At 39.3% G+C, this 13,303-nt stretch overlaps 1 protein-coding gene across 2 annotated transcripts in view; it reads left to right on the top strand.

The window, feature by feature from the left end:
- The window catches only part of LOC130096897 (low-density lipoprotein receptor-related protein 8-like), an 87,365-nt gene that overhangs the window by 67,893 nt on the left and 6,169 nt on the right, over nucleotides 1-13,303 (top strand). For both annotated transcript variants that reach the window (XM_056263598.1, XM_056263590.1), the window contains exons 8-16: nucleotides 65-184; nucleotides 470-595; nucleotides 2,465-2,636; nucleotides 6,470-6,697; nucleotides 7,885-8,003; nucleotides 8,142-8,281; nucleotides 10,419-10,560; nucleotides 10,921-11,073; nucleotides 11,922-12,170. In XM_056263598.1, coding sequence (XP_056119573.1) covers nucleotides 65-184; nucleotides 470-595; nucleotides 2,465-2,636; nucleotides 6,470-6,697; nucleotides 7,885-8,003; nucleotides 8,142-8,281; nucleotides 10,419-10,560; nucleotides 10,921-11,073; nucleotides 11,922-12,170 — 1,449 coding nt within the window. The remainder of the gene's footprint in view (nucleotides 1-64; nucleotides 185-469; nucleotides 596-2,464; nucleotides 2,637-6,469; nucleotides 6,698-7,884; nucleotides 8,004-8,141; nucleotides 8,282-10,418; nucleotides 10,561-10,920; nucleotides 11,074-11,921; nucleotides 12,171-13,303) is intronic.

Genomic DNA, 13,303 nt, shown 5'->3' with positions numbered 1-13,303 from the left:
TGTTGTCCAAAATGTCACTCCATCTAGGGTGTTTACAAACTTACATCCCTTCTCTGTTTCATAGGTCTGAATGAATGTTTGCTAAACAACGGAGGCTGCTCACACATCTGTGTGGATCGTCCCATTGGATACGAGTGCCAGTGTCCTGCTGGCTATAAGCTGCTGGACAAGAGGACATGTGGAGGTCAGGCCTGACTCAATGATGAGATGACTTTGCCAGTAAAAGTAAAGCTGATATAATAGACTACTGCACTAATAGTTGCACTAATCATTTTCAAATTTTACAACTCGCTAGTGCCAGGTTATGTACATTTCAGTGTGCTGACGCCACTTATAATAAGTTTCCACACGATGATTTAAAAATCTGCTCTCCGAGACAGGAGAAGAGATGTTGTTCCTTTGTAGCATACAATGTAGCCATGATATTCATGATATTCATCTGCAGTGTATCCGTGCGTTTACTCTGCAGATATTGATGAGTGTGAGAACCCTGATGCCTGCAGTCAGATCTGCATCAACCTGAAAGGGGATTTCAAGTGTGAATGTCACCCGGGGTATGAGATGGACCCCGTAAGCAAGACCTGTAAAGCTGAGGGTAAGATATATTCTATACAAACAGATGTTTATGATGGTTTAATAAAAGCCTAAATTAAATCTGTTAATCATATAAAGCGATCGTGTCTCTTCAGAAATTTTGGACTAAACCGCTCAATTATGGATTCGTTTTACGATCTCTTTATGAACTTTTTGAAGCGTCAAAGTGGTAGTTGCGTAGACTGTCAATGGAGGGACCGAAATCTCTCCGAATTTATTAAAAATATGAAGATGAACAAAAGTCTCACGGGTTTGGAACGACGTGAGGGTGAGTAATTTTGGGTGAACTTCCCCTTTAATACAAATGTGACAGTTAAGACATTTATAATGTTACAAAAAATATAATTTTTCCCAAAAAAAAATGCTGTTCTTCCTATTCATCAAAGAATCCTGAAAAAAAAGTATCACGGTTTCCACAAAAATATTAAGCAGCACAACTGTTTTACACTTCTATAATAATAAGAAATGTTTCTTGAGCACCGAATCACTAAACATGTTAGAATGATTTCTGAGGGATCATGTGACACTGAAGACTGGAGTAATGATGCTGAAAATTCAGCTTTATAATCACAGGAATAAATTATAATAATATTTCAGTTTTTACTGTAGTTCTTGATCAAATAAATGCAGCCTTGGTGAGCTTAAGAGTATAATATATGTAATATACAGTATGTAGAATAAATAAATATACAAATGCATGATATATATATTACATATTATGTATACATATGTATTTAATTTTTAAAAATAAAATCAATGGAGAAAGAAGCTCTTTGCAGCCCAACATTGACGCTTTACACTGACCCATTTCAGCTGGTCATCTTACATTAGACCTCAATGTAGGATATGCGTTCTTTAAATAATTTTTGTTATATTTGCCAGCACGTTTCATTCAGCTTCTGCAGACAGTCCAATTAGATCTTATCACATATCTGACTGCTACTTCCGGTGCCCTCTACGGCTCATCAGCCTTCAAGTAGAAGACACAGTCCCGGGGCGCTCTGACATACAGTGTGTGTGTGATGTAGAGATCTAGCTGAAGAAATGCAATGCTTAACAGTTTTTAAGAAGGATAAAGATAAGTGAATCCCACAGAGGGCTGTTGCTTCTCTTTCTGTGACTGGAGTTATTGTGATCTTTATGTATGCTCTCAATCTACAGTATATGTAAATGTTAAATATGCCATTCTCTCTGCAAATGGCTTTGTGTATTTGTTATCGTTGGCAGACACTGCTTATGCCGACTGTTACTTATGAATCATAGTGTTCATTTAACGTAGTTCTACAGGAATATTCCGGATTGCATACAGGTTAAATGATATCAGCGGTATCTGTGACATGCTCCTGATTACCTCTCTAATAGTTTCGAACGATTTTCAATTTGTAAAAAAACAAACAAACTGATCGTACAGCAAAATCTGAAGCACCTCAGCAAAATTATTATTTTTCAAATAATATTTATTTGAGTTGTGAATATGAGTTTATAGTTGAAATTAAGTGAGATGAGATGAAAAGACAGTGTGAATAATTGCAAGATACATCTAGTCAGTTGTCTTTAAAGATCATTAAATGTTACCTTAATTTTTATGCATCCAAATGATTGTGACAACTATTTGTCAAGTTGGAAGACAGATTATATATATATATGTGTGTGTGTGTTTGTGTGTAAACGTTTTGTAATAAATTATTTTATTTATAATAATATTTCCTTAAAGAATTCCTTATGTCTTTAAATAAATATTTTAGTCAGCAACCTCAGAATTTTTTTTTATCATTTGCAATTTTCTGAAGAATTCATCTCTCTGTTTCAAGCCTAAATCGTCTATTACTCTCTGTGATCATCTGTCCTTGTATTTTTATTTTTTTTGTAGGAAAAAGCCCTTACCTGATGTTCACGAACAGGCACGAGATCAGGCGTATTGACCTGGTGAAGAGGGACTACACACAGGTGGTTCCTACTCAGAAGAATGCAGTGGCCATTGATATAGACGTCGCTGCCAACCGCATGTTCTGGTGTGATCGTTTTCAACACAAAATATACAGGTGACCTCATGTTGACCTTTTAGTTATGCTGTAAAAATGGAAACTGTTTGGCTGTGCACTTAAAAGGGAGCCGTGGCCATTACTATGAGAGCCTGGCTTCATTTAACAGTAAATTGCTGCCTCACATGCTTGTGATGTGTTAATTATTTTGAACTCAGGAGATACGGCTCCATTTATTTACATATCTCTCCCTCACACTTACTCTCTAGACAGCACACCATTGAAATCATTCTAATGAGATGCAGAGAGGCAGAAAAACAGCACTTAAGAAACATTTTAACTGCCATATTACATAAACAAATATTATGTGGGTGTTCTGTTCAAAAGCCTGTGTTCCTTGGGAATATGTATGTACACAGTAATCTGCAAAAGTCCAGGGTCTTATGCTCACCAAAGCTGCTTTATTTGATTATTGTGAGATATTATTATAATTTTAACAGTCTTTTTTAATAAATATTATTGTAATTTATTCCTGTGATGCAAAGCTGAATTTTCAGCATCATTACTCCAGTCTTCAGTGTCACAGGATCCTTCAGAAATCACTCTAATATGAAGATTTGCTGCTCAAGAAACATTCATATGTTGAAAACAGTTGTGCTGTTTAATATTGTTGTGGAAACTATTATAAAAAAAAAAAAGCAGGACTGTTTGATTAATAGAAAGTTCAAAAGAACAGCAATAATTAGAAATATATATTTTTTAAAATAATAATGATATATTAAATATTGTTTTTATTTAAATATTAAATATGTGTGTGCTTTTAACACTTTCATCAGAAAAATTTAGTTTTTTTCAGTGATTTTTCAGTATAATCACAGGCACAGCAGCATTGACAAGTTATAAAAACAAAATACAAATGGGCTAAAAAGTGTATTAAATAGTTGACGATAGTAAGAATTTTATAATATCGCCATTTAAAAAAAAAAATGAATGAGTCTCTGATGCATCACACAGAATCTTGGGAGTAAAGTGTCCATCATTTGATCCCTTTAAAAAAGTTTTGGCGTCGGAAAAGTTTTTATTTTGAACACGGTTTGAAATGAGCCTGCAACATGACTGCCATTACCATGCTTGTTCTCCCTTCAAAGTGCCCTGTGTAGGCATCAGGTCAAATGTAATACAGGATATATTTTGACTCTTGCCATTTAGCCCTGTTACAAATTAATTTAAAACTCCCAAAGAACCTCTTGACTAATTTTTCTACAGTCCATCTCTTTCCTCCTAATTGCACATTCCATTTGATCTTGCTAATTGGGGACATTCACTTTCCTAATAATAGACACCTCTGTGGCTGCCCAAAATGATATGGTATCTTATTAAATGGCAGTACTCTGCCCCTGCCCTCTCTCTCTGTCTGTCGTCTGTCTCTTTTGGACTTATAACTGAGGATAAAGTGCAAAGTCATTAGCCGTAACTGCTCCGCTGTGAGCTTGAACTAGTTCGGGATGATATGGAAGCTGATAATAGAAGGCTATGAGGATGAGTTGGGGCATTACTTTATTGAGACACCTGCGACACTTATGAACACGTCAGATGGTGTGAAGATCATGTGATCTGTAAAGTTCAGTTTGAGTACTAGGCATAAACAGTATAAGAAATGGACAGAGCCATCTCATTGGAACTCAGCCCATTTTTAGCGATTTTTGAGCACTTCCGTTCCTGACGCGCAGACTCAAACCGACTCAAACTAAGCTTGATGACGTGAGCAACCTGTCTGACAGACGTAAATCTTCTAGTAGTTGTGCGTGAAAATTGCCAACGTTAATCTTGCAGAGACGGGGAACTTGAGCAAAGAGTTCTTTGGCGTGAGTGAGCAGGAGTAAGTATTCCGTTGCTTTTATGGACTCATTATCTATGGGCTTCTCCCTTGACGGGACGTCCCCCCGATTGCCTGCGAGCTTCTCCTCCTGTCTATACGGTAATTTCTGTACAGCGCGACAGAGAGTCGAGTGGTTATGACGCAATCGTTAGCCTATTTTTACAAAAACTGTTTCTACGGGGCCATAGTGTAACATAGAAGGTAATGGAGCCCTTTATACATTGTCGTGTTTCTTTAGAAATAAATAATGGACAAATGGAGTCTTTAAACGCCTCAGATGTAAAGTTATTCGCTGTCAAAGTGACGCCAAAATGAATGGGAGTCAATGGAAATGCTAATGCAAGTGAAGTTCTGCTACAAGATGGCAGCACCCGGCCGGCTTCAACTTCAACTTCCGGTCGATGGATTACCCCCTTGGTATTAGGCCCCGTTTACATGAGATCGATTCCGGGTGAAAACGTAAAAATATTTTATCGGATGTGCCTTTCGTTTACACGGCAACGGCGTTTTGGGGGCTTAAAGGAGCTGTATGTAAGATTGTGGCCAAAACTGGTACTGCAATCACTTTCAAATTACTGTAGAGTGGTGTATCCCCTCCCCCTCCTCCCTGACTCGAGGTTGCCAGATCGGCTGCAGGATCCAGCAGGAACGTGACGAGCTGCAGCTGTGGTAACTAGAGCAGAGCTGGCAACCCGGATGCCGCAACACTACTGACTTCGTGATTGGTAGATAGGTGGAGGGTGGAGCATCAGACCAAAACACAACATGACAACATCAACATCAGTTGAGGGCTGCAACTGCACTTTTTAAATGACAATATCCTGGCCAGACTACTGTTGTCAGTGATATAAGTATTTGAAATGTACATGATTTCTTAATGTCTAGTGACATTTCAGGGCCATTTTATGATTAATTGAAATAAATTTCTTACATACAGCTCCTTTAAAAACGCAAAAAAGTGAAACCACCGTCCAGAGTGGAAATCTTAAAAACGCTCCACCGTTGCGTTCCCGTCTAAACGGTAAAAACGCAAATCTGCCTCTCTGCCAGATTATTTCCATACGTCGGACCTTCAAGTTGCCCTAGCAGCTCTGAAAAACATACAAGAGTCTTTTCAGCAGTTGTACAAAATATTCTAAGATATTGGTGTTGTTGTGTGGCAGTGCTTCACATTGCCACCTAGCCGCCTGGAGTGGATACATCGAATTTCACACACTTTTGCATCACCATATGCACGCGGATTTCCCAACCATAACGCTCGTCTAAACGCAGAATAAAAAGTGATAACGCAACGCCACTTTTGCGTTTTCTCTTCAGATCGTTTCCGTCTAAACATAGCCTTAGAAAGCGATTTTAGACAATCAGAACATATTTGATTATTATTATACTGTAAATATAAGGAGCAATATGATTCTCATCAAGTGTCAGACAAAATGATTATGTTTATGGTTATTGCTGTTTACGGCAATGTACCATTTTTTTTTTTTTACAGACCCCAACTTTTGATTGGGAGTATTTTTACGCGATTTTTGGAATAAATGCTGGATTGGAATGAAAACCAAGAACTAAATACAATTTCTAAAATGTGCTTAAAAAACATGTACAGTCACTGATGTTACATTTATTGACAGTGCAAAAAAAGTCATGTTACATTCGCTTATAGCTTTTGTCTGCTTTTTGTTCGATACAAACACTGTTAAAAAATAAAGGTTCCATTCGGGGGGTTTCATAGCAGTGCCATAGAAGAACCTTTTTCCACTTAAAGGTTCTTCATGGAACCATAGATTAAAGTGTCAGTTCTGAGTCACTTTCAGGGCAGTTCTGAAGAATCCTAGGTTGGATGTGAACACAAATGTTCGTTTCTGCAGTGATCCAGGTTAGATCTTTGTGGACAGAGGATTTTTCCTCATTCTGTCACGATATATAAAACGATCACAACTGAGGTTATTTGATTTGACTAGTGGACCCAGTGTGTCTAATAGCAGAACCTTTAATTGTCTGCACGTCTCTGCAGTGCTTATATCCACGAGGCGAGCGACCCGTCTCGACACGTTACTCTGATCGACTCGGATCTGCATTCCCCTGAAGGGCTGGCGCAGGACTGGGTTCAGCACAACCTCTACTGGACCGACTCGGGCGACAGAACCATCTCTGTGGCTTCAGCGGATGGCAGCAGGAGACGCGTGCTGATCAACACCGATCTGAGCGAACCACGGGCCATCGCTGTGGATCCAGAGAGAGGGTGAGCACATATCAGACTCTACACTGCCAGTCTAAAAAAACAAAACCACAAAAGGCCAGACTGCCTTTAAAGGTCACTGAGATGATAAGAGAAGCTTTCAGTGACATGCACATGGAGGCTGTGGAGTATAACAGAGGAAATGTTATTGAATTCTACTAATCAGTAGAGATAACCTGACCACTCAGCTGCAAACATGCTGTTGTTTAATCACAATAGTGAATGGCACAAAATAGACAAACCTAGTTTAATAAGTCATTTAAGACTGTTCTGCGATTACCTTCACCTCTGACAAAAAATAAAGAGTGTCGACAGTGAAGAGAAAAATCGTTTAAACATCTAGTTTCAAATCAATTTGGCAAGTTAGAAATTTGATCTTTGTGTTCATGTTGGTTTTAATTTGGCTTTGAAATACCATTTTCAAGAAAAGTTTAAATGTAATGACTCTAAAAATGTTATGTAAAATGAACACTCGCCAAGCGGCAGTATTGACGAGTATATGAAACGGTGCCAATCACAAGTTGGCTGGTAACAATTTTATGAATTGTTGTGGGAAGTTTTCTGTTAATTGAATTAAAGCTGAAATAAAATAAAATAAAAAAAAAATCTAAATATTATAGTAAAAACTTAAACTTAAAAAATCCTAAGAGAAAATGAGCAATTGGCAACTAACTAAAATTAACAAAGTTTAAATTGAAGTACTAAAGTTACTAAAACTGAAATACAAAATAAATGATAAATTAACTAGAAATATAAAACATATATGACAAAAGCACAAACTTAAATAAAAATAAAAATGGAAAACCTAAAAATAAATGACAATTCAAAACATTAGTATTTACTATAATAGTAAATAAAGAATACTAATTAATAAGGTTGTCTTTTCAAGAATTACATTGTTTTAATGATGCTTTTCTATTCATTTTGGCATCAAGACAGTTGTACCCTGACATTTTCAACCCTCCCAAAAAAATATATTCAAATCAATTTGTATTCAAGTCACTGTATTATGAATTGCATTTTTTATGTATTTTTTAAAATCACGTACATTTTTAATTACTGTCAACATGCAACTCAAAGCATTTTCACTGTTATCAGTTCTTGTTGGATTTATGGAGGTTCAAACTCAGTAGCAGTAATGATTTTTATTTTTATTTTCTTTTTTTCTGGTGAACACTTTGTCTTCACAGGTTCATGTATTGGTCTGACTGGGGCATCAGGGCCAAGATTGAGAAGGCTGGCATGAACGGTGTTGATCGGCAGGTGTTGGTGTCTGAGGACATTGAGTGGCCCAATGGAATCACACTCGGTAGGAATTATGGTCCTTCCTTTCTGTTGTTTGCTCTCTAAGTCTAAACCATTTGAGTTTCATGCACTCTTATGAATCAGTAAGGGTGATCTTCAGTGTTCAGGATCTTTGACAGTAGTGTTGTGTCTCTGAATGCAGATGTGGTTGGTAAGCGCTTGTACTGGGTGGACTCAAAACTACACCTGATCTCCAGTGTGGATTTAAATGGGTCCCATCGCAGAGTCATCCTGTTCTCCAGCGAGAGACTCGGCCACCCTTATGCCCTCGCTGTGTTCGAGGTGAGTGAGCCTCCTAAATACCTGTGTCTTTGTTTCTTCTATTTCCACACAAACTGTATGTGTGTGTTTACATGTGACCAGCTAGTCGGTAAATGTGTGTGTTTGGTCAGTAGCTTATAGCCGAGTTGGCATTAAAGCCTTTCTTATTTTCTACTTTGAGATTTATTTATATGGCAGCATTTTCAGAGCTGCAGGACTTGTTTTCTTCAGAATGGTAAATGGTAAATGGACTGCACTTATATAGCGCTTTCACAGACCCAATGGCCACCAAAGCGCTTTACATTTTGCCTCACATTCACCCATTCACTCACTCATTCATACACCAACGGCGGTGTCAGCCATGCAAGGCGCCATCCAGCTCGGATATCAAGAATTACAGTTTTAAAGACCAGATCAGATTTCCCTGGGCGATATATCATCTATAACTAAAACATCTATAGAAGTGGCATGTGTAGGTGAGTGGCTACTATGGGCTGTGAAATGCTGTGGTAATTGATTGAAGCTGTGTCTGAAGCCACTTTAAATGTAAAACTGAATCATGCTCAGAATTATTCATGTACAACATCCTACTTCAATGATGTATTGTATTTTAATATGGGACAATTCCCTTTATTGTTTTGCTGCTTAAGCTCAGTGGTCTCCATGGTAACATGGGGACGGGTTCTGGGTGGGGGATATGATAGGAAGAAAGAGGATTATAGTATTTTCACACAAGCATGGCTCAAGTAGTGGTGAGCACACTAATCTAAGATTGACTTGATCTCACAGCAGAGGCGGACTGAATGCTGAAGGGCTGTTATCTTATACACCTACACATCAGCCGCAGAATTAATGGTCTTGTTGTGGCAGCTGTAGTTTGGACAGAGGATCCTGCTGTGGATCTCACCCCAGTAACAGAGCTTCCACACAAAAGAATGTGTAACTTTTTAATGCGGAAATTCTTCTTGGCAGCCTAGGCACTAGGCACTAGGTAGTTATTTGTTTTATCCAGGTTGCCCTTTTTGAATTGATTTTCATTGTTTGAAGCAAACTTCAATATCTGTGATGCAAGCAGATTGATGAAGAGGTGCTTTGCCGGGTTCCTCTTCATTTTTTAAGTGGCGTTTGCTATTTTCTGAGTACTATGTTTGCTGACTGCATCTGTTGCTGACTGTATCACAAGCCATCATGCATGTTGTGTTAGAGGGGAGACCCAATGTCTTTGAGGACCCCTGGCCAAAAACCACTCAGAACACCTTAGCAACACCATATAAACCACTGAGGACACCCTAGCAACACTCTAAACCCCCTAAGAACACTCTAGCAACTACCTAGCAATGCCTTAGGAACCACCCACAACACCCTAGCAATGCCTTAAAAAAACGAAACCCTAGCAATCTCCTAACAAAGCCCTAAAACCAGCCAGAACACCCTAGTAACGCCTTAGAAACCACCTAAGACACCCTAGCAACCACATAGAACAACCAAGCAGTACTTTAAAGCCTCCAAAACACTAGTTACCACCTAGCAAAGCCTCAAACCACACAGAACACCTTAGCAACACCTTAGAAACCACCTAATACACCCTAGCAACCACACAGAACACCATAGCAGCACTCTAAACCCGCCAAGCTCTAGCAACCAACCAACAATGCTCTCACAACCACCCACAACCCCCTAGCTACCACCTAGAAATACCCTAAAACCACCTACAACACCATAGCAATCTCTTAGAAACCACACAAGAATCCCTAGCAACACTCTAAAACCTCCCAGAATACTCTAGCAATTCTCTAGAAACCGCCCAAAACACCCCAGCTACCAACTAGCAATGCCCTAAATGTCACCCAGAACACCTAAGCAACACCATAGAAACCATCTCAGATTCCACAGCAACCACACAGAATACCCTAGCAACATAGCAACACTATAAACCCTCCAATAACATTCTAGCAACCAACTAGCAATGATCTGCTCTAGCAACCACCCACAACATCCTAGCAACCACCTAGCATTGCCCTAAAACCACCCAGGAAACCCTAGCAACCCCTTAGCAATGCTCTAAAACCACCCAGAACCTCCTAGCAACCAACTAGCAATTTCCCTTTCTTTTCTTGAGGACAAGTAAAAGTCTTGTGTTGACTCTTGTGTCTCTCAGGATCGGGTGTACTGGACGGACCGTGAGAAGGAGGCCGTTTACAGCGCAAACAGACTCACAGGACAGGATGTGACCAGCCTTGCCGAGCACCTCAATGACCCTCATGATATTGTGGTTTTCCATGAGCTGAGCCAACCTGGCGGTGTGTGGACTTCAGATCAGCTATATTTATTAATTTGTCATCCTTTATTTTGACATTTTTGACTAATGGCGTACTAAATTAAGTTTTTAATACACCTTATGAAATCCACCCACAATCGGATTTCTCCCTTTTGTGATCCATCTCGCCTGCCATTTGTGTTTTAATCAGCATGTAAGTCATTTTGACATCAGAATCTGGAACCAAAAACAATAAACATCAACAGTTTACTGTTAAAAATGAATCATAGTTTTTAAGTCTCCACAGACTGAAGATGAAGTGTGTTTGACCCATATGGCTCAGAGAATGATGGTTGTGTCGTGTCCTCTGATGGATGATTAATCATTGTGTGTGTGTGCGCAGCTCCTGACAGCTGTAACCTGGGCGGCGTGACTAACGGAGGCTGTGACTTCCTTTGTCTGCGAGCTCCTCAGATCAGCGAACACTCACCCAAATACACCTGCGCTTGCCCTGACGGCGAGGAGCTCAGCCCTGACACACGCCAATGTGTACCCGGTGAGCTCATCACATTGTGCCTTACACCGTGTCCTGGCTAGGTGGGACATGACCACATCCAGTTTTAGTTTTAGTTCTTCAGGAGTTTTGTCCTAACCACATCAATCAACAGAATGATTTGTTGATTGCTTGATTTCTCACTTTAAACATCAAATGTCTTCTGATTGACTGTGATTTAGTCACAATATGCAAGTTTTAAACAGGGGTGTTTCTAGCCTTTATTGAATTATTGAATCCTGCCTTAGCTCCTCCCCCTTTTCAAATAGCTAATAGCGTTTAGTTTACCTCATAGACTGCAAGTCGTACTCGACAGCACCACGGAAGCGAATCCGAGCGCTGATACTGTACGTTGGATTCAATAGTTAAGTAGAGGTGTGAATAAATTCTAGCCATTTCATTCTTAACCAACGTACAGTTGTAAAACGGAATAAAACTTGAGTGTTTGAGCAACCGGACACACGTCTCCAACCCATATTGCTCTGTGACGTGTCAATAGTCGCTTTGGCCAGGTGGTATTTATAGAATAGGGGGCGGGACGCTTCTAGAGAGCATTTGATTGGACAGAAGATGTGATGAGAAGCTGAAGTCCGTGTTTTTAATGCGTATATCTCCTAAATGCGAAATTTTGTCATTGTTTTGGAACACGCCAGCTTATTCATAACCTTAAGGCTAACAGATTCATACTAAAAGCTAAAAAATGGACATTTTAATTTCAGGGGGCCTTTAAGTGCTCGCTAGCCCCCCACTTGATTTAGGACAGCATGTTAGAGCTGAGCAAAGCTTTATTAACTTGACGACATGTTTGTATTTACTTTTGACTAACCAATAACCTGTCGTTGTCGCACCAGTCCAAAACGACACTGCCGTAACATCTACTGTCCCCATCAACAACACTGCGGAGACAGGAGCTGGCTGGGCACCAGAGTCCCCTGGAGCAGTGACTTCTCAGTCCGATAGTGTGGCTGAAACCACTCTCTCATCACTCCTCACTTCCAGCCCAGAGGAAGCGGCCATCTCCTCTAATACTACAGCAGAGCGCAGGTCAACACAGGCATCCAGCACCACACCAGGAGACCTGAGCAACCTGTCCCATCACTGTAAGTGTGTGTCTGTGTGATTTCATGCACAGGAGAAACCTTGGTCAGTTGAGCCTTCGCTAAGCCATCCTAGTTACTGCTGGTGGGTCGGAGGAGTTTACAGATTGTTTCAGAGGACTGATTTCCCTGAATGATTTTTGTTAAAACATGCTCATTAAGTGGGAAGTTCTTGTTATTATGTGGGTTGGCATGAAATGCTTTGACTGCAAAAAAAATGCAAATCAGCTGACAGCTTACACAGTGAGAAAATGCCATCAACGTGATTTGGTTACTGTTGCAAAACAGCATATGAAGTTTTATTGAGAAAGTTTTCAACCTCAGGATGTTGTTTTTACATTTTTGAAATATGCTTCCAAATGGCCTATATGCATCCAGAAAAGAAGTATATATATTAAATTTCTTTTCAATACTCTTGTCTGTCTATCTATCATCTGTCTGTCTGTCTATCTATCTATCTATCTATCTATCTATCTATCTATCTATCTATCTATCTATCTATCTATCTATCTATCTATCTATCTGTGCCTGTCTATCTGTCTGTCTTGTCTGTCTGTCTATCTACCTATCTATAATCTACTGTCTGTCTATCTATCTATAATTTATCTATCTATCTATCTTGTCTGTCTATCTATCTATCTATCTATCTTGTCTGTCTGTCTATCTATCTATCTATCTATCTATCTATCTATCTATCTATCTATCTATCTATCTATCTATCTATCCTGTCTGTCTGTCTGTCTATCCTGTCTGTTTGTCTATCTATCTATCTATTTATCTATCTGTCTGTCTATCTATCTATCTATCTATCTATCTATCTATCTATCTATCTATCTATCTATCCTGTCTATCCTGTCTGTCTGTCTATCTCTCTGTCTGCCTGTCTATCTATCTATCTATCTATTTATCTATCTGTCTGTCTGTCTGTCTGTCTGTCTATTGGTCTGTATGTCTGTGTATCTCTCTGTCTGTCTGCCTGTCTATCTATCTATTTATCTATCTGTCTGTATGTCTGTCTATTGGTCTGTATGTCTGTGTATCTCTCTGTCTATCTGTCTGTCTAACTATCTAGCTTATAGTATATTCTGTTTGTCTCTCTGGCTGTCTTGTCAGTCATTCCACCGCCAGTCAACCGT

This window comes from Rhinichthys klamathensis, unplaced genomic scaffold (genome assembly GCF_029890125.1).
Source record: "Rhinichthys klamathensis goyatoka isolate OS25496 unplaced genomic scaffold, OSU_Roscu_1.1 h1tg000011l_1, whole genome shotgun sequence".
NCBI classification, from domain to species: Eukaryota; Metazoa; Chordata; class Actinopteri; order Cypriniformes; family Leuciscidae; genus Rhinichthys; species Rhinichthys klamathensis.
Note: the sequence above shows the minus strand (reverse complement) of the source record. Positions and strands in the feature narration are given on the sequence as shown.